The 25,126-nt window shown below is 43.9% G+C and overlaps 1 protein-coding gene across 6 annotated transcripts in view; it reads right to left on the reverse strand.

The window, feature by feature from the left end:
- Positions 1-25,126, reverse strand: part of LOC129829491 (copine-8-like) — a 206,233-nt gene that overhangs the window by 115,974 nt on the left and 65,133 nt on the right. For 3 of the 6 annotated variants that reach the window (XR_008755400.1, XM_055891199.1, XM_055891204.1), the window contains exons 6-7: positions 24,632-24,646; positions 24,299-24,378 (exon numbers count right to left, since the gene is read on the reverse strand). Coding sequence is in view for 5 of the 6 variants with exons in the window: in XM_055891199.1 (XP_055747174.1) it covers positions 24,299-24,378; positions 24,632-24,646 (95 nt within the window). In the remaining variant the exon portion in view is untranslated. The remainder of the gene's footprint in view (positions 1-24,298; positions 24,379-24,631; positions 24,647-25,126) is intronic. The other 3 variants (XM_055891201.1, XM_055891203.1, XM_055891202.1) reach the window with 3 other exon arrangements.

The raw sequence follows: 25,126 nt of genomic DNA on the forward strand, positions 1-25,126 counted from the left end.
CTGCCGTTTAAAGATGTCTGTGATGCTGTCGGTTAAAGACGTATGTGATGCTGCCGTTTAAAGATGTCTGTGATGCTGTCGGTTAAAGACGTATGTGATGCTGCCGGTTAAATACGTCTGTGATGCTGTCGGTTAAAGATGTCTGTGATGCTGTCGGTTAAAGACGTCTGTGATGCTGTCGGTTAAAGATGTCGGTGATGCTGTCGGTTAAAGAGGTCTGTGATGCTGTCGGTTAAAGAGGTCTGTGATGCTGTCGTTTAAAGATGTCTGTGATGCTGTTGGTTAAAGTTGTCTGTGATGCTGTCGGTTAAAGACGTCTGTGATGCTGTCGGTTAAAGACGTCTGTGATGCTGTTGGTTAAAGACGTCTGTGATGCTGTTGGTTAAAGACGTCTGTGATGCTGTCGGTTAAAGACGTCTGTGATGCTGTCGGTTAAAGACGTCTGTGATGCTATCGGTTAAAGCTGTCTGTGATGCTGTCGGGTAAAGATGTATGTGATGCTGTCGGTTAAAGTTGTCTGTGATGCTGTCGGTTAAAGACGTCTGTGATGCTGTTGGTTAAAGATGTCTGTGATGCTGTCGGTTAAAGACGTCTGTGATGCTATCGGTTAAAGTTGTCTGTGATGCTGTCGGTTAAAGACGTCTGTGATGCTATCGGTTAAAGTTGTCTGTGATGCTGTCGGTTAAAGACGTCTGTGATGCTGTTGGTTAAAGATGTCTGTGATGCTGTCGGTTAAAGACGTCTGTGATGCTATCGGTTAAAGCTGGCTGTGATGCTGTCGGTTAAAGCTGGCTGTGTACAGAAAACTGAACGAGGTGGGGATCCTTTTCTCTCACAAACAGAGAGCACACACCTTTAAGCCACTTATTTTTTTATAGCCCTTTTCTTGTGCAAAATAACGAATCAAATTAGATGCATGACACATTATGTACTGCAGGCTAAATATATAGCCTTCCATTCCACAGCTTCCCTTCCCTTAGGGCCCCAGGCAGTAACTATCGTGAAGAGAGAAAACATTTCCCATTCTCTCCCATTACCCCCGGTGATAGAAATGGGGTGAATTAGAGAGATTAGAGAGACGGATGGGGGGTGGAAGAAACGGAGGGGGGGAATGAAAGAAACGGAGGGGGAGAATGAAAGAGACGGAGAGAGAGAATGGTAGAGACAGATAGAGAGAATGGAAGAGAAGGAGAGAGAGAATGGAAGAGACGGAGAGAGAGAATGGAAGAGACGGAGAGTGAGAATGGAAGAGACAGAGAATGGAAGAGACGGAGAGAGAGAATGGAAGAGACGGAGAGAGAGAATGGAAGAGACAGAGAGAGAGAATGGAAGAGAAGGAGAGAGAGAATGGAAGAGACGGAGAGTGAGAATGGAAGAGAAGGAGAGAGAGAATGGAAGAGACGGAGAGTGAGAATGGAAGAGACAGAGAATGGAAGAGACGGAGAGAGAGAATGGAAGAGACGGAGAGAGAGAATGGAAGAGAAGGAGAGAGAGAATGGAAGAGACGGAGAGTGAGAATGGAAGAGAAGGAGAGAGAGAATGGAAGAGACGGAGAGTGAGAATGGAAGAGACGGAGAGAGAGAATGGAAGAGACGGAGAGTGAGAATGGAAGAGACAGAGAGTGAGAATGGAAGAGACAGAGAGAGAGAATGGAAGAGACAGAGAGAGAGAATGGAAGAGACAGAGAGAGAGAATGGAAGAGACAGAGAATGGAAGAGAAGGAGAGAGAGAATGGAAGAGACGGAGAGTGAGAATGGAAGAGACGGAGAATGGAAGAGACGGAGAGAGAGAATGGAAGAGACGGAGAGAGAGAATGGAAGAGACGGAGAGTGAGAATGGAAGAGACGGAGAATGGAAGAGACGGAGAGAGAGAATGGAAGAGACGGAGAGAGAGAATGGAAGAGACGGAGAGTGAGAATGGAAGAGACAGAGAATGGAAGAGAAGGAGAGAGAGAATGGAAGAGACGGAGAGAGAGAATGGAAGAGACGGAGAGTGAGAATGGAAGAGACAGAGAATGGAAGAGAAGGAGAGAGAGAATGGAAGAGACGGAGAGTGAGAATGGAAGAGACGGAGAGTGAGAATGGAAGAGAAGGAGAGAGAGAATGGAAGAGACGGAGAGTGAGAATGGAAGAGACGGAGAGAAAGAATGGAAGAGACGGAGAGAGAGAATGGAAGAGACAGAGAGAAAGAATGGAAGAGACGGAGAGAAAGAATGGAAGAGACAGAGAATGGAAGAGACGGAGAGAGAGAATGGAAGAGACGGAGAGAAAGAATGGAAGAGACGGAGAGAGAGAATGGAAGAGACGGAGAGTGAGAATGGAAGAGAAGGAGAGAGAGAATGGAAGAGACGGAGAGAGAGAATGGAAGAGACGGAGAGTGAGAATGGAAGAGACGGAGAGAGAGAATGGAAGAGACAGAGAGAAAGAATGGAAGAGACGGAGAGAGAATGGAAGAGACAGAGAGAAAGAATGGAAGAGACGGAGAGAGAGAATGGAAGAGAAGGAGAGAGAGAATGGAAGAGAAGGAGAGAAAGAATGGAAGAGACGGAGAGAGAGAATGGAAGAGACAGAGAATGGAAGAGACGGAGAGAGAGAATGGAAGAGACAGAGAGAGAGAATGGAAGAGACGGAGAGAGAGAATGGAAGAGAAGGAGAGAGAGAATGGAAGAGACGGAGAGAAAGAATGGAAGAGACGGAGAGAGAGAATGGAAGAGACAGAGAATGGAAGAGACGGAGAGAGAGAATGGAAGAGACGGAGAGTGAGAATGGAAGAGACGGAGAGTGAGAATGGAAGAGAAGGAGAGAGAGAATGGAAGAGACAGAGAGAGAGAATGGAAGAGACAGAGAGAAAGAATGGAAGAGACGGAGAGAGAGAATGGAAGAGACGGAGAGTGAGAATGGAAGAGACGGAGAGAGAGAATGGAAGAGACGGAGAGTGAGAATGGAAGAGACGGAGAGAGAGAATGGAAGAGACAGAGAGAAAGAATGGAAGAGACGGAGAGAGAGAATGGAAGAGACAGAGAATGGAAGAGACGGAGAGAGAGAATGGAAGAGACAGAGAGAGAGAATGGAAGAGACGGAGAGAGAGAATGGAAGAGAAGGAGAGAGAGAATGGAAGAGACAGAGAGAGAGAATGGAAGAGAAGGAGAGAGAGAATGGAAGATAAGGAGAGTGAGAATGGAAGAGACGGAGAGTGAGAATGGAAGAGACGGAGAGAGAGAATGGAAGAGACGGAGAGTGAGAATGGAAGAGACGGAGAGAGAGAATGGAAGAGACGGAGAGTGAGAATGGAAGAGAAGGAGAGAGAGAATGGAAGAGACAGAGAATGGAAGAGACAGATAGAGAGAATGGAAGAGACAGAGAATGGAAGAGACGGAGAGTGAGAATGGAAGCAATCTTTGGTAGCTGTTCATGTCTGGTCATTAGGATGAGGAATGGTGTTGGTATTTAACCAGGCAGTCAGCAATGCAGAGGATATCCACTATGTGTCAGGCATATGAAATGGGGGGGGGGGGGGGGGGCAGTAATAGGCCTATGGCCATGAAGACTGCAACAGGGAGAATCAGGTGACACAAATAGTTGCACATACAATACTATAGCCTGTGTGTGAAGTGGGCAGGTGTCCACTTTGAGTACCTGGACCTCTAATAGAATATTGACTCTAAAATATGATGAGTACCGGGTCCTCCAATAGAATATTGACTCTAAAATATGATGAGTACCGGGTCCTCTAATAGAATATTGACTCTAAAATATGATTAGTACCGGGACCTCTAATAGAATATTGACTCTAAAATATGATTAGTACCGGGACCTAAATATAATGAGTACCGGGACCTAAATATCTTGTCTAGGATCGGGGTTCCGCTATCGGAAATTGCAGGGCGCCAAATTCAATCAACAGAAATCTCATAATTCAAATTTCTCAAACATACAAGTGTTAGACACCATTTTAAAGATAAAATTCTCGTTAATCCAACCACAGTGTCCGATTTCAAAAAGGCTTTTCGGCGAAAGCAGAACATATCATTATGTTAGGCAGCAACTAGTCACAGAAAGCATACAGCGATTTTCCAACCTAAGAGAGGAGTAACAAAAAGCAGAAATAGAGATAAAATGAATCACTAACCTTTGATATTCTTCATCAGATGACACTCCCGGGACAACATGTTACACAATACATGTATGTTTTGTTCGATCAAGTTCATATTTATATCCAAAAACCTCAGTTTACATTTGGCTTTGCCTCCAAAACATCCCGTGAATTTGCACAGAGCCACATCAATTTACAGAAATACTCATAATAAACATTGATAAAAGATACAAGTGGTATTCACAGAATTAAAGATATACTTCTCCTTAATGCAACCGCTGTGTCAGATTTTAAAAAACCTTACGGAAAAAGCAAACCATGCAATAATCTGAGTACGGCGCTCAGAGACCAACACAACCCAAACAGTTATCCCCCGTGTTGGAGTCAACAGAAGTCAGAAATAGCATTATAAATATTCACTTACCTTTGATGATCTTCATCAGAATGCACTCCCAGGAATCCCAGTTCCACAATAAATGTTTGATTTGTTCGATAAAGTTCATCATTTATGTCCACATACCTCCTTTTTATTAGCGCGTTTAGCCCAGTATTTCAAATTCATGACGCGCGATCACTAGGAGCAGACGAATAGTCAAAAAGTTGCGTTACAGTCCGTAGAAACATGTCAAGCGAAGTATAGAATCAATCTTTAGGATGTTTTTAACATAAATCTTCAATAATGTTCCAACCGGAGAATTCCTGTGTCTTTAGAAATGCAATGGAACTCAAGCTAACTCATGTGAACGCGCATGGTCAGCTCATGGCTCTCTGGGAGACCTTACTCAATCCCCTCTCATTCGCCCCCGCTTCACAGTAGAAGCATCAAACAAGATTCTAAGGACTGTTGACATCTAGTGGAAGCCTTAGAAAGTGCAATATGACCCATAGACACTGTGTATTCGATAGGCCAAGAGTTGAAAAACTACTAACCTCAGATTTCCCACTTCCTGGTTGGATTTTTCTCAGGTTTTCGCCTGCCATATGAGTTCTTGTTATACTCACAGACATCATTCATGTTATACTCAGTGTCACACCCTGACCTTAGAGAGATGTTTTATTTCTCTATTTGGTTAAGTCAGGGTGTGATGTGGGGTGGGCATTCTATGTTTTGTATTTCCGTGTGTTTGGCAGAGTGTGGTTCCCAATCAGAGGCAGTTAATTGGGAATCATACTTAGGCAGCCTGTTTTGCCACCTTAGTTCTGGTTAGTTGTCTTTGTTAGTGGCCTGTATAGCCCTAGTAAGGTTCACGTTCGTTTTTGTTGTTTCTTGTTTTGGTTGGCGACGTTTAAAATAAAGATTAATGTACGCTCACCACGCTGCACCTTGGTCCGGTCATTTCCCTGACGACATTCGTGACACACAGACATCATTCAAACAGTTTTAGAAACTTGTTTTCAATCCAAATCTACTAATAATATGCATATATTAGCAACTGGGACTGAGTAGCAGGCAGTTTACTCTGGGCACGCTTTTCATCCAAACGTGAAAATGCTGCCCCCTAGCCCAAACAGGATATAATGAGTACCTGGACCTCTAATAGAATATTGACTCTAAAATATGATGAGAAGAAAAAGTATGTGGACCCTTTAGAATTACCTGGATTTCTGCATAAATTTGTCATACAATTGTATCTGATCTTCATCTAAGTCACAACTAATAACACACAAACAATTAAAAAATGTCATGTCTTTATTGAACACACCGTGTAAACATTCACAGTGCAGTTTGGAAAAAGTATGTGAACCTTTGGATATAATAACAGGTTGACCCTCCTTTGGCAGCAATAACCTCAACCAAACATTGTCTGTATTTGCAGATCAGACCTGTACAACGTTCAGGAGGAATTTTGGACCATTCCTCTTTACAAAACTGTTTCAGTTCGACAATATTCTTGGGATGTCTGGTGTGAACTGCTCTCTTGAGGTCATGCCACAGCATCTCAATCGGGTTGAGTCCAGGACTCTGACTGGGCCACTCCAGAAGGCGTATTTTCTTCTGTTCAAGCCATTCTGTTGATTTACTTCTGTCCTTTGCGTTGTTGTCCTGTTGCATCACCCAACTTCTGCTGAGCTTCAATTGGCAGACAGATAGCCTTACATTCTCCTGCAAAATGTCTTGATAAACTTGGGAATTCATTTTTCCGTCGATGATAGCAAGCTGTCCAGGCCCTGAGGCAGCAAAGCAGCCCCAAACCATGATGCTCCCTCCACCATACTTTACAGTGGGGATGAGGTTTTGATGTTGGTGTGCTGTACCTATTTTTCTCCACACATAGTGTTGTGTGTTCCTTCCAAACACCACAACTTTAGTTTCATCTGTCCACAGAATATTTTACCAGTAGTCCTGTGGAACATCCAGGTGCTCTTTTGCAAACTTAAAATGTGCAGCAATGTTTTTTTTTTGGACAACAGTGACTTCTTCCATGGTGTCCTCCCATGAACACTATTCTTGTTTAGTGTTTTACGTATCGTAGACTCGTCAACCGAGATGTTAGCATGTTCCAGAGATTTCTGTAAGTCTTTAGCTGACACTCTAGGATTCTTCTTAACCTCATTGAGAATTCTGCGCTGTGCTCTTGTAGTCATCTTTGCAGGACGGCCACTCCTAGGGAGAGTAGCAACAGTGCTGAGCTTTCTCCATTTATAGACAATTTGTCTTACTGTGGACTGATGAACATATTTAGAGATACTTTTGTAACCCTTTCTAGCTTCATGCAAGGCAAAAATTCTTAATCTTAGGTCTTCTGAGATCTCTTTTGTTTGAGGTATGGTTCACATCAGGCAATGCTTCTTGTGAATAGCAAACTTAAATTTTGTGAGTGTTTTTTTATGGTGCAGGGCAGCTGTAACCAACATCTCCAATCTCGTCTCATTGATTTGACTCCTGACTCCAATTAGCTTTTGGAGAAGTCATTAGCCCACATACTTTTCCCAACCTATACTGTGAATGTTTAAATGATGTATTCAACATAGAAAAGAAAAATATAATAATTTGTGTGTTATTAGTTTAAGCACACTGTGTTTGTCTGTTGTTGTGACTTAGATAAAGATCAGATCAAAGGGTTCACATACCTTTTCTCTCCACTGTACATATCCAGAAGAAAACGTGTCCTTGCTTCAGCTGTCTAAAAGTCATGTTGTGCTTGTTGAATAAATCGTTTTTACTGCAGTATTCAGGGCAACAACATAACTAGATGTAAAAAATCATCATAGCTCTGCAGTGGAACAAAATATCTTATTTTAATGAGATAAGCTTTGTTATTCAGGTCATTGAATCCCACTGGTGAAAAGAGGATCAGAGTTAAAGAGCATCATTTGACTTAAAAACAAAGACGGAGAGAAAGAGATAAAAGAGAGGAGGAAGAGAAAATGAAATGGAAGTCTGTCCTGGTCAACTTAATTTTCCTAACCTGCTATGTTAATTGTTTTAACCTGCTGCGCAAGTTCTCCTAAACCTGCTACGAAAGTCAATTTTGACAAAAGCTGTATCCCTTCTAGACAACCTAATTTAGCCTACGGTCTTATCACACCATAGTGCCATCAGACTTCTGATACCAATGATGGTGAAAGGTGCCCACAAAATGGTGAACCGCTCTAAAAGAAAACATGGCCTAGGAAAGTATTTTGTATTTTGAAAATATCAATTACGAGCTCTTGAAAGTATCTTTTACAAAATACATCAGAGTGTAGTTCAACCCAGGAAAATATAAATGCTTAAATACTCAGAAGTAATTGAAATACATATTTAAAATACATGTAACAGAAATACTGTCCATCTCTGTATTCTCCAGTAGCAGGACTCTGTCCTTGATGAGGTTTGTGGCCCCAGCAGCGAATAAGCAAACTGTTGTACTTTTAATACAAAAATAAAAATCAGTGCACTTATCTTGCTTTAGGTTAAAAATGGCCACTGTCCTTGTATTTACTTTCCCCTGAGGGTTCTATTATGGGTGGGAAATGTCTGCTCTGCATGATTGGCTGTCTGCACTTCTTTTAAAAACCTACCCACTTACACAATCAGTGTATACGAGAGAAAGAGGGAGAGAGAGGAGAGAGTGAGAGTAGGAGAGGGAGAGAGAGAGGGAGAGAGAGAGAGAGAGGGAGAGAGAGAGAGATAGAGGGAGAGAGAGAGAGAGATAGAGAGAGGCAGAGACAGAGAGAGAGAGAGAGACAGAGAGAGAGAGAGAGACAGAGAGAGGCAGAGACAGAGAGAGAGAGAGGGAGAGAGAGAGAGATAGAGGGAGAGAGAGAGAGATAGAGGGAGAGAGAGAGAGAGAGGGAGAGAGAGAGAGATAGAGGGAGAGAGAGAGAGAGGGAGAGAGAGAGAGATAGAGGGAGAGAGAGAGAGAGATAGAGGGAGAGAGAGAGAGAGATAGAGAGAGACAGAGACAGAGACAGAGACAGAGAGAGGCAGAGACAGAGAGAAAGAGAGAGACAGAGACAGAGACAGAGACAGAGAGAGGCAGAGACAGAGAGAGAGAGAGAGACAGAGACAGAGACAGAACACAGGCACAGTCCTTCTCAGATTTACTGTATAAACATCAAGACACTTTCAAACTAAATGAGAACTTTTGATGGACAGCAGAGAAAGCTTAAGTTAGCACATCATTCATAGAAATTAATTCAAATTTGAAAATGGATTCATAATGGGAACAAAATAACAAACTCCCTCTCGGTGCAGATAAAGAGAAAGGTTGTAATGTCAGCAGGATTATAGTGTTTTCCCCCCAACCTAAGCAGGAACACATTATTAGTGAGGGCCCTTTGTTCATTAGAAAGCTCAGTCATGGGTCTAAAATGGCCGTTTAGTGGCTCAGCGGTGTGGTGTAATTGTATGATGTCCCAAGACACCGCAGGCTAATTACCGCTAGCCGGCCTCAAACGATTCACCTCCAGTTAAATAATGCAAGACAATGGCAGCCTGAAATAAACATGGCTGATCTGTATGGACCCTCTTCCACTTGTCCCAAATGGCACCCTATATAACACACTACTTTTGACCAGGGCCCACATAGGGAATAGGGTGCACTACTTTTGACCAGGGCCCACATAGGGAATAGGGTGCATCCTAAGAATATCTACTGAAAAGGGTTTTCAGTTTTCCACTCCTTATTTTTGATCAACAGAGCACATTTCCTCCTGGTCTGTGAAGAACAGCCTGTGTTGTGTTATGCAGCTTAGCGGTTAAGAGAATTGGACCAGTGTCCGAAAGGTTCCTGGTTTGAATCCCTGAGCCGAATAGATGAAACATTTATGTCGATGTGCCCTTGAGCAAAGCACTTAACCGTAATTGCTCCTGTGAGTCGCTCTGGATAAGAGCGTCTGCTAAATGACTAAAATGTAAATGTAGCCTTGAGTCAGAACTGGCAACAGCCGATCGAGGACATTAACCAACAACTTAAAACTCAAGTCTCTGAAGTCAAGATGAGACACACGCCGCTCTCTCCTCCAGCTTGCTGCTCCAGTTTTCACTGAATACATTTGTGTCAAGCCTCATCCCAGTCTGTTCACTACAGAACCACAAGGTACCATCTGTCTTTAAAATGCAGAACTGGCATATTTACAAATACAGTACAGTATAAACCCCATCCACAGAGTTGTTTTTGTTGTTGCTATGGTTCAAAATGTTTACTTGAATTTAGGGGCAGCTGTCATAGCACACATTGCTTCCCTGTATTTCCTTGATGCTTAATGTTCAGTGTGCGGGCCTCTCATTCCTTTTTATCATAGTATTATTTTAGCCGGCATTCTCTAGTGTCGATGCACATGTCAACTTCCTTTTCTTCAGAAAAGGGGGGAGGGGGGGAAGAGAGAGAGAGAGAGAGAGAGAGAGAGAGAGAGAGAGAGAGAGAGAGAGAGAGAGAGAGAGAGAGAGAGAGAGAGAGAGAGAGAGAGAGAGAGAGAGAGAGAGAGAGAGAGAGAGAGAGAGAGAGAGAGAGAGAGAGAGAGAGAAAGAGAGAGAGAGAGAGACTATATTTACAAAAGTATGTGGACACCACTTCAAATTAGTGGATTTGGCTATTTCAACCACAAACCCGTTGCAGACAGCTGTATAAAATCGAGCACACAGCCATGCAATCTCCATAGACAAAAATTGACAGTAGAATGGCCTTCTAGAGCTCAGTGACTTTCAATGTGGCATCGTCATAGGATTCTACCTTTCCAACAAAAAAAAATACGAAGAAGCACCTCACCTTAAGAAGCACCTCACACTGTCCACTGGCTACCCAGCCCGGACTCACTGCACTACAACACTACCACACTGTCCACTGGCTACCCAGCCCGGACTCACTGCAAACACAACACTACCACACTGTCCACTGGCTACCCAGCCCGGACTCACTGCACCACAGCACTACCACACTGTCCACTGGCAGCCCAGCCCGGACTCACTGCACCACAGCAGAACTGGAGCAACATAGATCATCTCCTACTGCAGTGTGGACTCTGCTTTGCTGCAAGGGAAGTGCACACACAGTGTACATGTTCAGTACAGTACACACACACACACACACACACACACACACACACACACACACACACACACACACACACACACACACACACACACACACACACACACACACACACACACACACACACACACACACACACACACACACACTTCTCAGAGACACAGCTTTCCAGCATGTATGGCAGTTTCTGTATATATACTATGTACTCATAGTGTTGAGTAAGGTTTTAATGAATCACGAATTATGTTGAGTTTAACTTTTTTTCTAAGCTTTCGGCAAACAGCTAATGGGGTTTTAAATGGCATTTTCATCTTCTTGGGGGAGATATTCAAGCTATTGAAGCTGGTGGGTAAATGCAGCCAGGAGATGGCGATGTTTTAAATAGGCCGAATCGCTACGAAGAGGACGAAGAGAAGCGAGAGGCTTGACTCATCCCTAAAATCTGTCCGCATGAAAATACAGCGAGTAGCAGAGGAAGTGGGGATTTGAGAGAGTGTCGAATTTGGTCAACGTAAAATGTATTTGCTAATTTGCTACGTGAGGCTAATTTGATCGAATAGCCGTAATGTTTAGGTTGTTACGAATGTACTGATAAGTGGACCTTTATTTAGTCAGCGGATCCCAATTGAGACCAGGGTTTCCTTCCCTGAGTACAAACATTTTCACAAATCAAGAAAATGAACTTTCCAAATAAAATAAGAAGAAGAATTTAAAAAAAATACAAGGCACATTTACAATATAACAATTTCAGCAAATAAACCATTACAATCAATTGAAACAACTGCAATCATCAATTCATTCATTTAACACCACAGTCCTAGACTGCCCTAGCTGCACCAGGGAATCAAGATGCGAGGAATTTTGCAGGTTATTCCAACAACAATGGGGGGCACTAAAACTAACGGAGGATTTACCTAAATTGGTCGAGACCTGAGGGACCTCAAGAGTTAACCAATCCTGCGAGCGGGTTTGGTAGCTCATTCTTGTATACTTTGGCAATGAATTTAGGTAAGTCGGAAGCTTGTGTAGTAGAGCTTTGTAAACAAAAAAGGAATAGTGAAGTGATCTATGGGACTTTAATGAGGAACAGCCAACCTTTTGATACAGGATACGTTGGTGAGTATTAAAACTGTCACCTGTGATAAAGCAAAGGGCGCTATGGTAGACAGCATCCAAAGGGTTAAGAGTACTGGCTGCTGCAATCTGGTAAATGGTGTCACCAGTCAAGAACTGGCAGGAAAGTTGACTGTACAATCTGCTTCCTGCAATTTAGGGAGAGTCAAGATCTATTTAAAAAAAAAAAAAAGATGTCCACTTTAAAATCATATATTTTTAACTAGCTCATCTGTATGATTTTTTAAACATGACATCTTTGTCAATCCAAATGCCCAAATATTTATAGGCAGCAACCCGATCGATGGGAGCACCGTCCAGTGAATAAATATGTACCTGAAATATTTTTGCCAGAATTAGAGAACAACATGTATTTAGTCTTGATCGCATTAAGTACACGTTTTAAACCAACCAGGGTTTTCTATAAGGCAACAAAGTTATTTGGCACCTCTAACAAATCCTGGCCAACAGTTGGGACAATGGCATAGAGGAGGGTTTGGCTTGGGGGGCTTTAATTGGCTCATTGTGCACTAGCGACTCCTTGTGGCGGGCCTGGTGCCTGCAGGCTGACTTCGGTCGCCAGTTGAACGGTGTTTCCTCCGACACATTGGTGTGGCTGGCTTCCTGGTAAAGGAGCGCGGTTTGGCGGGTCATGTTTTGGAGGACGCATGACTCAACCTTTGCCTCTCCCAAGCCAATTGGGGAGTTGCAGCAATGATACAAGATCGTAATTGAAATTGGGAGAAAAAGGATGTCAAAATAAATCAAATAAAAATATATCAATAAACAATAGTAAAGAGGACAGGTCCCAATATTGACCCCTGTGGTACACCTATCCAGGAAATGAAACTTAACACCATCAGAAATCACACATTGTGTCCTCTCTGACAGATAATTCTGGTCAACAGTGTCAAAGGCCTTGGAAAAATCTAGAAATAAGGCAGAACAATGATTTTTATTATTTAAGCAATTTAACACAATCTAAAACAAACATAGGAGCTTGAGCGGTGCTACATCCAGATCTAAAACCAGACTGGTGCACATTAAGAATAGAGTGAGAAGTTTAAAAAGTTCTTAGCTGACAGTTGGCCAGGGATTCAAAAAACAATTTCCAACTAATTTTGGAAATTGGACAGAAGGATCTCCTCATTAATGTAGGCGGAAAACATGTGCCCTTTTCCAGATCTTAGGGATAACGCCAGGAACAATAGTCAAGTAAAGATTATAGGTCAGTGGTTCTGCAGTAAGTTGGGCAGAGAGCTGCAGTAAGTAGGGCAGAGAGCTGCAGTAAGTAGGGCAGAGATCTGCAGTAAGTAGGGCAGAGAGCTGCAGTAAGTAGGGCAGAGAGCTGGAGTAAGTAGAGCAGAGAGCTGCAGTAAGAGAGTCAGAGAGCTGCAGTAAGTGGGGCAGAGAGGGCTGCAGTAAGTAGGGCAGAGAGCTGCAGTAAGTAGGGCAGAGATCTGCAGTAAGTAGGGCAGAGAGCTGCAGTAAGTAGGGCAGAGATCTGCAGTACGTAGGGCAGAGAGCTGCAGTAAGTAGGGCAGAGAGCTGGAGTAAGTAGAGCAGAGAGCTGCAGTAAGTGGGGCAGAGAGCTGCAGTAAGTGGGGCAGAGAGCTTCAGTAAGTAGAGCAGAGAGCTGCAGTAAGAGAGTCAGAGAGCTGCAGTAAGTGGGGCAGAGAGCTGCAATAAGTGGGGCAGAGAGCTTCAGTAAGTAGAGCAGAGAGCTGCAGTAAGTAGGGCAGAGAGCTGCAGTAAGTAGGACAGAGAGCTGCAGTAAGAGAGTCAGAGAGCTGCAGTAAGAAGGTCAGAGAGCTGCAGTAAGTAGGGCAGAGAGCTGCAGTAAGTAGAGCAGAGACAGCTGCAGTAAGTAGAGCAGAGACAGCTGCAGTAAGTAGAGCAGAGACAGCTGCAGTAAGTAGAGCAGAGAGCTGCAGTAAGTAGAGCAGAGAGCTGCAGTAAGTAGAGAAGAGAGCTGCAGTAAGAGAGTCAGAGACAGCTGCAGTAAGTAGAGCAGAGAGCTGCAGTAAGAAGAGCAGAGAGCTGCAGTAAGTAGGGCAGAGAGCTGCAGTAAGTAGAGCAGAGAGCTGCAGTAAGTAGAGCAGAGACAGCTGCAGTAAGTAGAGCAGAGAGCTGCAGTAAGTAGAGCAGAGAGCTGCAGTAAGTAGAGAAGAGAGCTGCAGTAAGAGAGTCAGAGACAGCTGCAGTAAGTAGAGCAGAGAGCTGCAGTAAGAAGAGCAGAGAGCTGCAGTAAGTAGGGCAGAGAGCTGCAGTAAGTAGAGCAGAGAGCTGCAGTAAGTAGAGCAGAGAGCTGCAGTAAGTAGGGCAGAGAACTGCAGAAAGTAGGGCAGAGAGCTGCAGTAAGTGGAGCAGAGAGCTGCAGTAAGTAGGGCAGAGAACTGCAGAAAGTGGGGAAGACAGCTGCAGTAAGTAGAGCAGAGAGCTGCAGTAAGTAGAGCAGAGAGCTGCAGTAAGTAGAGCAGAGAGCTGCAGTAAGTAGAGCAGAGAGCTGCAGTAAGTAAAGCAGAGAGAGCTGCAGTAAGTAGAGCAGAGAGAGCTGAAGTAAGTAGAGCAGAGAGCTGCAGTAAGTAGGGCAGAGAACTGCAGAAAGTGGGGAAGACAGCTGCAGTAAGTAGAGCAGAGAGCTGCATAAGTAGAGCAGAGAGCTGCAGTAAGTAGAGCAGAGAGCTGCAGTAAGTAGAGCAGAGAGCTGCAGTAAGTAGAGCAGAGAGCTGCAGTAAGTAGAGCAGAGAGCTGCAGTAAGTAGAGCAGAGAGCTGCAGTAAGTAGAGCAGAGAGCTGCAGTAAGAGAGTCAGGGAGCTGCAGTAAGTAGGGCAGAGAGCTGCAGTAAGTAGGGCAGAGACCTGCAGTAAGTAGGGCAGAGACCTGCAGTAAGTAGGGCAGAGAGCTGCAATAAGTAGGGCAGAGAGCTGCAGTAAGTAGAGCAGAGAGCTGCAGTAAGTAGAGCAGAGAGCAGCAGTAAGTAAAGCAGAGAGCTGCAGTAAGTAGAGCAGAGAGCTGCAGTAAGTTGAGCAGAGAGCTGCAGTAAGTAGAGCAGAGAGCTGCAGTAAGTAGAGCAGAGAGCTGCAGTAAGTAGGGCAGAGAGCTGCAGTAAGTAGAGCAGAGAGCTGCAGTAAGTAGAGCAGAGAGCTGCAGTAAGTAGAGCAGAGAGCTGCAGTAAGTAGAGCAGAGAGCTGCAGTAAGTAGAGCAGAGAGCTGCAGTAAGTAGAGCAGAGAGCTGCAGTAAGTAGGGCAGAGAGCTGCAGTAAGTAGTGCAGAGAGCTGCAGAGAGCTGCAGTAAGAGAGTCAGAGAGCTGCAGTAAGTAGAGCAGAGAGCTGCAGTAAGTAGAGCAGAGAGCTGCAGTAAGTAGAGCAGAGAGCTGCAGTAAGTAGAGCAGAGAGCTGCAGTAAGTAGAGCAGAGAGCTGCAGTAAGTAGGGCAGAGAGCTGCAGTAAGTAGAGCAGAGAGCTGCAGTAAGTAGAGCAGAGAGCTGCAGTAAGTAGGGCAGAGAGCTGCAGTAAGTAGGGCAGAGAGCTGCAGAGAGCTGCAGTAAGAGAGTCAGAGAGCTGCAGTAAATAGGGCAGAGAGCTGCAGTAAGTTGAGCAGAGAGCTGCAGTAAGTAGGGCAGAGAGCTGCAGTAAGTAGAGCAGAGAGCTGCAGTAAGTAGAGCAGAGAGCTGCAGTAAGTAGAGCAGAGAGCTGCAGTAAGTAGAGCAGAGAGCTGCAGTAAGTAGGGCAGAGAGCTGCAGTAAGTAGGGCAGAGAGCTGCAGTAAGTAGAGCAGAGAGCTGCAGTAAGTAGAGCAGAGAGCTGCAGTAAGTAGGGCAGAGAGCTGCAGTAAGTAGAGCAGAGAGCTGCAGTAAGTAGGGCAGAGAGCTGCAGTAAGTAGGGCAGAGAGCTGCAGTAAGTAGAGCAGAGAGCTGCAGTAAGTAGGGCAGAGAGCTGCAGTAAGTAGGGCAGAGAGCTGCAGTAAGTAGAGCAGAGAGCTGCAGTAAGTAGGGCAGAGAGCTGCAGTAAGTAGGGCAGAGAGCTGCAGTAAGTAGGGCAGAGAGCTGCAGTAAGTAGGGCAGAGAGCTGCAGTAAGTAGGGCAGAGAGCTGCAGTAAGTAGAGCAGAGAGCTGCAGTAAGTAGAGCAGAGAGCTGCAGTAAGTAGAGCAGAGAGCTGCAGTAAGTAGGGCAGAGAGCTGCAGTAAGTAGAGCAGAGAGCTGCAGTAAGTAGAGCAGAGAGCTGCAGTAAGTAGAGCAGAGAGCTGCAGTAAGTAGAGCAGAGAGCTGCAGTAAGAGAGTCAGAGAGCTGCAGTAAGAGAGTCAGAGAGCTGCAGTAAGTAGGGCAGAGAGTTGCAGTAAGTAGGGCAGAGAGCTGCAGTAAGTAGGGCAGAGAGCTGCAGTAAGTAGGGCAGAGAGCTGCAATAAGTAGGGCAGAGAGCTGCAGTAAGTAGAGCAGAGAGCTGCAGTAAGTAGAGCAGAGAGCTGCAGTAAGTAGAGCAGAGAGCTGCAGTAAGTAGAGCAGAGAGCTGCAGTAAGTAGAGCAGAGAGCTGCAGTAAGTAGGGCAGAGAGCTGCAGTAAGTAGGGCAGAGAGCTGCAGTAAGTAGAGCAGAGAGCTGCAGTAAGTAGAGCAGAGAGCTGCAGTAAGTAGAGCAGAGAGCTGCAGTAAGTAGAGCAGAGAGCTGCAGTAAGTAGAGCAGAGAGCTGCAGTAAGTAGAGCAGAGAGCTGCAGTAAGTAGGGCAGAGAGCTGCAGTAAGAGAGTCAGCGAGCTGCAGTAAGTAGGGCAGAGAGCTGCAGTAAGTAGAGCAGAGAGCTGCAGTAAGTAGGGCAGAGAGCTGCAGTAAGTAGAGCAGAGAGCTGCAGTAAGTAGGGCAGAGAGCTGCAGTAAGTAGAGCAGAGAGCTGCAGTAAGTAGAGCAGAGAGCTGCAGTAAGTAGAGCAGAGAGCTGCAGTAAGTAGGGCAGAGAGCTGCAGTAAGTAGGGCAGAGAGCTGCAGTAAGTAGAGCAGAGAGCTGCAGTAAGTAGAGCAGAGAGCTGCAGTAAGTAGAGCAGAGAGCTGCAGTAAGTAGAGCAGAGAGCTGCAGTAAGTAGAGCAGAGAGCTGCAGTAAGTAGGGCAGAGAGCTGCAGTAAGTAGGGCAGAGAGCTGCAGTAAGTAGGGCAGAGAGCTGCAGTAAGTAGGGCAGAGAGCTGCAGTAAGTAGAGCAGAGAGCTGCAGTAAGTAGGGCAGAGAGCTGCAGTAAGTAGGGCAGAGAGCTGCAGTAAGTAGGGCAGAGAGCTGCAGTAAGTAGAGCAGAGAGCTGCAGTAAGTAGGGCAGAGAGCTGCAGTAAGTAGAGCAGAGAGCTGCAGTAAGTAGAGCAGAGAGCTGCAGTAAGTAGAGCAGAGAGCTGCAGTAAGTAGGGCAGAGAGCTGCAGTAAGTAGAGCAGAGAGCTGCAGTAAGTAGGGCAGAGAGCTGCAGTAAGTAGGGCAGAGAGCTGCAGTAAGTAGAGCAGAGAGGGCTGCAGTAAGTAGGGCAGAGAGCTGCAGTAAGTAGAGCAGAGAGCTGCAGTAAGTAGAGCAGAGAGCTGCAGTAAGAGAGTCAGAGAGCTGCAGTAAGTAGAGCAGAGAGGGCTGCAGTAAGTAGGGCAGAGAGCTGCAGTAAGTAGAGCAGAGAGCTGCAGTAAGTAGAGCAGAGAGCTGCAGTAAGAGAGGCAGAGAGCTGCAGTAAGTCGGGACCAAGTGAATCAGCCCCTTTGGTTGTTTTAACATCGTTCTTTAGCAAAGCACCTCGTACACCGTAGACATCAAGTGGTTGAAATGAATATAAACTATGTGAGTCTTTAATAATGATGATTCTTTTTTATTTTTTTTTACCTTTATTTAACTAGGAAAGTCAGTTAAGACCAAATTCTTATTTTCAATGACGTCACAGGAACAGTGGGTTAACTGCCTTGTTCAGGGGCAGAACGACATATTTGTACCTTGTCACCCCAGGGATTCGATCTTGCAACCTTTCAGTTACTTGTCCAACGCTCTAACCACTAGGCTACCTGCCGCCCCATTATAAAAAGCACCATACATTTCCATTTTGTCTAGTACGTTGCTGGTACTAATGACGTTATGAGAAAAGGGTGTCTGTCTGTCTCTCATGTTGACAGTGTCTCTATTAGATGGTGTCTGTCTGTCTGTCTCTCATGTTGACAGTGTCTCTATTAGATGGTGTCTGTCTGTCTGTCTGTCTCTCATGTTGACAGTGTCTCTATTAGATGGTGTCTGTCTGTCTGTCTCTCATGTTGACAGTGTCTCTATTAGATGGTATCTGTCTGTCTGTCTCTCATGTTGACAGTGTCTCTATTAGATGGTGTCTGTCTGTCTGTCTCTCATGTTGACAGTATCTCTATTAGATGGTGTCTGTCTGTCTGTCTCTCATGTTGACAGTGTCTCTATTAGATGGTGTCTCTCTGTCTGTCTCTCATGTTGACAGTGTCTCTATTAGATGGTGTCTGTCTGTCTCTCATGTTGACAGTGTCTCTATTAGATGGTGTCTGTCTGTCTGTCTGTCTCTCATGTTGACAGTATCTCTATTAGATGGTGTCTCTCTGTCTGTCTGTCTCTCATGTTGACAGTATCTCTATTAGATGGTGTCTGTCTGTCTGTCTCTCATGTTGACAGTATCTCTATTAGATGGTGTCTCTCTGTCTGTCTGTCTCTCATGTTGACAGTATCTCTATTAGATGGTGTCTGTCTGTCTGTCTCTCATGTTGACAGTATCTCTATTAGATGGTATCTGTCTGTCTGTCTCATGTTGACAGTATCTCTATTAGATGGTGTCTCTCTGTCTGTCTGTCTCTCATGTTGACAGTATCTCTATTAGATGGTGTCTCTCTCTCTGTCTGTCTCTCATGTTGACAGTATCTCTATTAGATGGTGTCTGTCTGTCTGTCTCTCATGTTGACAGTGTCTCTATTAGATGGTGTCTGTCTGTCTGTTTCTCATGTTGACAGTGTCTCTATTAGATGGTGTCTGTCTGTCTCTCATGTTGACAGTGTCTCTATTAGATGGTGTCTGTCTGTCTGTCTCTCATGTTGACAGTATCTCTATTAGATGGTGTCTGTCTGTCTGTCTCTCATGTTGACAGTATCTCTATTAGATGGTGTCTCTCTGTCTGTCTGTCTCTCATGTTGACAGTGTCTCTATTAGATGGTGTCTGTCTGTCTGTCTCTCATGTTGACAGTGTCTCTATTAGATGGTGTCTGTCTGTCTGTCTGTCTCTCATGTTGACAGTGTCTCTATTAGATGGTGTCTGTCTGTCTGTCTGTCTGTCTCTCATGTTGACAGTGTCTCTATTAGATGGTGTCTGTCTGTCTGTCTCTCATGTTGACAGTGTCTCTATTAGATGGTGTTTGTCTGTCTCTCATGTTGACAGTATCTCTATTAGATGGTGTCTGTCTGTCTGTCTCTCATGTTGACAGTGTCTCTATTAGATGGTGTCTGTCTGTCTGTCTCTCATGTTGACAGTATCTCTATTAGATGGTGTCTCTCTGTCTATCTGTCTCTCATGTTGACAGTGTCTCTATTAGATGGTGTCTGTCTGTCTGTCTCTCATGTTGACAGTGTCTCTATTAGATGGTGTCTGTCTGTCTGTCTCTCATGTTGACAGTATCTCTATTAGATGGTGTCTGTCTGTCTGTCTCTCATGTTGACAGTGTCTCTATTAGATGGTGTCTGTCTGTCTCTCATGTTGACAGTATCTCTATTAGATGGTGTCTGTCTGTCTGTCTCTCATGTTGACAGTGTCTCTATTAGATGGTGTCTGTCTGTCTCTCATGTTGACAGTGTCTCTATTAGATGGTGTCTGTCTGTCTGTCTCTCATGTTGACAGTGTCTCTATTAGATGGTGTCTGTCTGTCTGTTTCTCATGTTGACAGTGTCTCTATTAGATGGTGTCTCTGCATGGCAGATTGCTTCCCTAATGACAGTAACAGTGTTAGTGCAGACACACACACACACACACACACACACACACACACACACACACAGGAAGCCCCCGGTCCTGTTCAATTACTAGCGCCATCAACGCACACCAGTCTAATCTGAACACATCAAGTACTCCACAGATGGCTATAGACGACAGTCATATTTATCACCATCCCACAGCTAGAGTCTAGGGCATTGTCCCAAATGGCCTCCCATGCCCTTTATTGTGCACAAGTAGTGCACTATATAGGGAATATATACAGTATAGGGAATAGGGCAATTTGGGACACACTCTAGAACACATGGAAGCCAATGAAAGCGCTGGCTGGCTGTGTTACGTTCCAATGCACAGACTCATATATAGAGAGCCAATGGTGCTTTTCATGATCTAGTGGGCGACGTGGAGAAAGTCAAGCACACGGCAACTGGTGCAAGTACAATTTGGCTCTATGACTGAACACAGTTCAGCTCTTGAGGCGGAGCAAGCTCATTTCCTGTTTCAGTGTTACTGTTGATTGACCCAAGTGGTTGGTTGTTAGGGAACTCTCTCTAAGAGCCACTGGGAAGGCGATGCAATGGGAACGAGGGCCATGCATGCTAAATATACATGTAGTGTTTCATTCTAAGACTACGTGGTGTGCTAGTGTGGGTGTTAGACCAGAACCAAGGGTTAGTTAAAGGTACAGTCAGTGATACACCAAGTAAACAGCGATATCGGGCTGATTTCTGCTAAGACTAAGCGCGAGCTCGTCGTCTTGACTACTTTCTTATGTCATTCTCTCTGGCAGCAAAAGTTTTTTAAAAAGTGTTGATAGGAAACAGAATGCAGTGGGACCATCACATAATTGGCACATAATTCATATATTACTCTTACAGAATGTCCACGTGGGCGAGGATATTGGACATGTAATCAAAGCCTCCTAGATGATAACTTGTTTTTAACTAGGACAGAAGAATTTATAACTGACTTTTTCCAGAGATAACATAAGTACAGCAGATGCCCTTATTGTACGCGACACGTTCAAATGTGCCTTTAGAGGCCATGCAATTCAGTAGTCATCTATAAAACAAAAGCAATTTAGGTCAAAAGAGTCCATATTAACAAAGGACATTGAAGGACTAACAGAACAGATAGATAGCAATACAAACAACCATAGAGGCTCAGAGTAAGTTAGAGGAAAAACAAAAAGAAATGGAGGAACTTATTCAAGAAAGATTCAGTGTAATATATATGTTTATTTTTTTTAAAGTGAACTGGATGGAATATGGGGAAAAATGCACCAAATTCTTTTCCAATCTTCAACATAGAAATGCTACCAATTAGTTTTTCCTGAAACTTGTTACAAATGATGGGGTCACTCATGATTCACCGAACAATGTTTTGAAAGAGGAAGTAAAGTACTTTTAAGAATATGTTTTCATTTCCGTCTCCTCCATCTCCACTAACCGAAGCTCATTGTATGGATTGTTTCTCTATTAATGATGTAAATGTACAGAAAGACTCAGAGGGAGAACTTCCTGATGCCATTAAAGCCTTTAAGTCCAGAGTGTGATGGTAGACCAGAGGAAGTATACCAAACTTTTTTTGTTGATATTAATGTTTATTAATGATTCATGTTTTCTTTTAAATCCACAATTAGAATCCCTCCACAGCCTCATAGAGGATCAGATATTTTTTCTAACCTCTCTGGATTAAAAGCAAATTATGATAAGTGTATTATATTAGGTATTGGATCACGAAAAAAATACAACTTTTACATTAACGTGTAGTTTACCAATAAAATGGTCTGACGGGGATGTGGACATACTCGTACTCATACCCTGATTAACTCTTTAGTCATATCCCAGTTTACCCTGATTAACTCTTTAGTCATATCCCAGTTTACCCTGATTAACTCTTTAGTCATATCCCAGTTTACCCTGATTAACTCTTTAGTCATATCCCAGTTTACCCTGATTAACTCTTTAGTCATATCCCGGGTTTACCCTGATTAACTCTTTAGTCTTATCCCAGTTTACCCTGATTAACTCTTTAGTCTTATCCCAGTTTACCCTGATTAACTCTTTAGTCTTATCCCAGTTTACCCTGATTAACTCTTTAGTCATATCCCAGTTTACCCTGATTAACTCTTTAGTCATATCCCAGTTAACCCTGATTAACTCTTTAGACATATCCCAGTTTAGCCTGATTAACTCTTTAGTCTTATCCCAGTTTACCCTGATTAACTCTTTAGTCATATCCCAGTTTACCCTGATTAACTCTTTAGTCATATCCCAGTTAACCCTGATCAACTCTTTAGTCATATCCCAGTTTACCCTGATTAACTCTTTAGTCATATCCCAGTTTACCCTGATAAACTCTTTAGTCATATCCCAGTTAACCCTGATTAACTCTTTAGTCATAGCCCAGTTTACCCTGATTAACTCTTTAGTCATATCACAGTTTACCCTGATTAACTCTTTAGTCATATCCCAGTTTACCCTGATTAACTCTTTAGTCATATCCCAGTTTACCCTGATTAACTCTTTAGTCATATTACAGTTTACCCTGATTAACTCTTTAGTCATATCACAGATGACCTATTTGCTTATGGTTTTGCCTACACCTAGTGACCTGCTTTTTAAATTATATGAGCAAAAAATATACAATTTTATTTGGAATGGCATGCCAGACAAAATTAAAAGGGCCTATTTTTTATAATGAATATGAATTCGGAGGGCAGAAATTATTAAATATGAAAGCATTAGATCTCTCACTAAAGGCATCAGCCATACAAAAGTTATACTTCAATCCAAAATGGTTCTCTAGTAAATTAGCAAGAATGTCTCACCTCATGTTCAAGAATGGCCTTTTTCCCTTTATTCAGATTACAACCGCTTACTTTTGGTAATTTCATGGTGGAGTTATGTCACACATGCAGCTAACACAGACATATGGAAATGTCTGCTCTACCCAAAAGTACAACCATCTAATTGCAGCATTACCACAGAAATGGCGGAGGCAAGTAGAAGGGGGAAAAAGTATGGAACTTCTCTGTCGGATTAAAGACCAAAAATGGTTTAAAGAAAATGGTGCTAAATAAAAATATATACCAGTTTCGGGCCTCCCGGGTGGCGCAGTGGTCTAGGGCACTGCATCGCAGTGCTAACTGCCCCAGGCTCTGTCTGTTCGCGCCCAGGCTCTGTCGCAGCCAGCCGCGACCGGGAGGTCCGTGGGGCGACGCACAATTGGCATAGCGTCGTCCGGGTTAGGGAGGGTTTGGCCGGTAGGGATATCCTTGTCTCATCGCGCACCAGCGACTCCTGTGGCGGGCCGGGCGCAGTGCGCGCTAACCAAGGGGGCCAGGTACACGGTGTTTCCTCCGACACATTGGTGCGGCTGGCTTCCGGGTTGGAGGCGCGCTGTGTTAAGAAGCAGTGCGGCTTGGTTGGGTTGTGCTTCGGAGGACGCATGGCTTTCGACCTTCGTCTCTCCCGAGCCCGTACGGGAGTTGTAGCGATGAGACAAGATAGTAATTACTAGCGATTGGATACCACGAAAGTTGGGGAGAAAATGGGATAAAATTAAAAAAGAAAATTAATTTAAAAAAAAATATATATATACCAGTTTCATTTAAGGACCAAAACATTGGCAGCTGTGCCATATAAATTGCTAAATAGTTGGGAAGAGATTTTCGATGTACCCATTTCCATGGCACATGGTTTATGAATTGATACGCAAAACAACGCCGGATTCAAAACGTATAATTTTTTTATTTAAATTACTATACAAAATTCTTGCAACCAATAGAATGTATCCCCCATATACATAACAATCTTCCCAGCTCTGCAGATTCTGTTGTGAGGAGGCAGAGTCATTCGATCATTTATTTTGGTACTGCCCATATGTAGCTCGTTTTTGGCCACAGGTCCAAGAATGGCTGAAGAATTGCAACATTTGCCTAGAACTAACACTGCAGATAGCAATACTGGGTGATTTGAAAAGTCATCGCAAACCAATCAATCAATATAATAATTATTTTGTGTAAATTAAATAATTATGTTTATCTTTAATTTACAATCTGTAGAAACTATGAGAATAGAAAGGTTCAGTACTTTTGTGAAACATCACAGCACAGTTGAAAATGATATGGCAAAAAGAAATCCAACATGGATGGTGTTAAGAGATAGATGGGAGGGGTTGAATGGAGCTGAAGAGTGGGACTAATAAGATGTAAAACATACGGGGTCTGTAAAATGTTTATAGGTTCAGAACTTTTGTGAAATAGCACAGTTACAAATAGAAATCAAACTGGATGGACATAAGAAAAATAGTATTTACCCCCAAAATATATGAGGGACTGGAAATGATTCAGACATGTACATTGATGGAATCAACAATCTATCCGCAATATTAAAGCTGATCCACCCACTAAAAAAATGATATAAGAATTAAAAAGACTAAGTGCGAGGTTAAACTTCTCTGCTCTTTTGGTCTCATAGCCATCACACTGTAGCAGATTGAAGCACAGCCGTGTACATGCTCAAATCCTCTGTCAGTGCATCATCTTGCATCTTGTTCATCTGCAACTTCTTCGGTTCATCCTGGTGCTCGTGGTAACATCATGGTCTCAGTTTAAGACCAATTCTACTTACCCACACAATCAATCAACCAATCAACCAAGGGCAGCACTACTCACCCAAGGGGTTTCTCCAGTCGACTGGCGGGGGATCCTACGATCTCTCCCAGAGTACAGAACACCTGCCCCAAGAAGTCCTGCTGGAGGGACAGGGGGAGGCAGGAAAGACGGAGGAGTGAGGCGTGACGGGGAAGGGAGTGTTAATGGGGAAACAGGGAAAGCAGGGAGAGACGGGTGAGAAAGGAGGGAGAGAGGGGGTTCAGGGGAGAGATGGGGGAGACGGGGTAACAAGGACAGTTGGTGTGGTTAGGATGGAGCTAAGCAGAGTGTTCTAAGCCTTTATTATAGGCGTTGTTATAAGCATAAAGTTTTTCAGAGGAGTCAAACACGTACGTCAATGTCGGAGGGCTTCCAGGGAGAAGGAGGAAGAGGAGGAGGAGGAAGAGGAGGAGGGGTACACCAGGCAGCAGCATAGACAACAACAACAACAGAGCATATCATGTAGGCACAAGACTCAAACCATACAACACCATCATAAAAACAAGGACAAGAGAAAACAGCAGAGAGGGAGAGAAGTGCAGAAGAGGGTGGTAGAGAAATAAGGGATGAAGAGGGAAGTGGTTTTTGTGTGAGAGGAGAGAGCTATTAACGAGTACAAAAACAATAGAGTCATGACAAATGTGGAAATAATGATGAATATTCTGCTATTATGCAAACTGCTAGCTGCAAATATAATTATAATTGTGTATGTGTGAGCAATGGGTTGCTTATCAAAGCTTTCACTGCACCATCCATTGGTCATCATTACTTGTGAGTACATTGCTAATAGCATTGGAGTACAATACATCATGCCTAGAGGTTCGGAAAATGGGTTTGACAAGCTTTGAT

The sequence above is a fragment of the Salvelinus fontinalis genome, chromosome 31 (assembly GCF_029448725.1).
Source record: "Salvelinus fontinalis isolate EN_2023a chromosome 31, ASM2944872v1, whole genome shotgun sequence".
NCBI classification, from domain to species: domain Eukaryota; kingdom Metazoa; phylum Chordata; class Actinopteri; order Salmoniformes; family Salmonidae; genus Salvelinus; species Salvelinus fontinalis.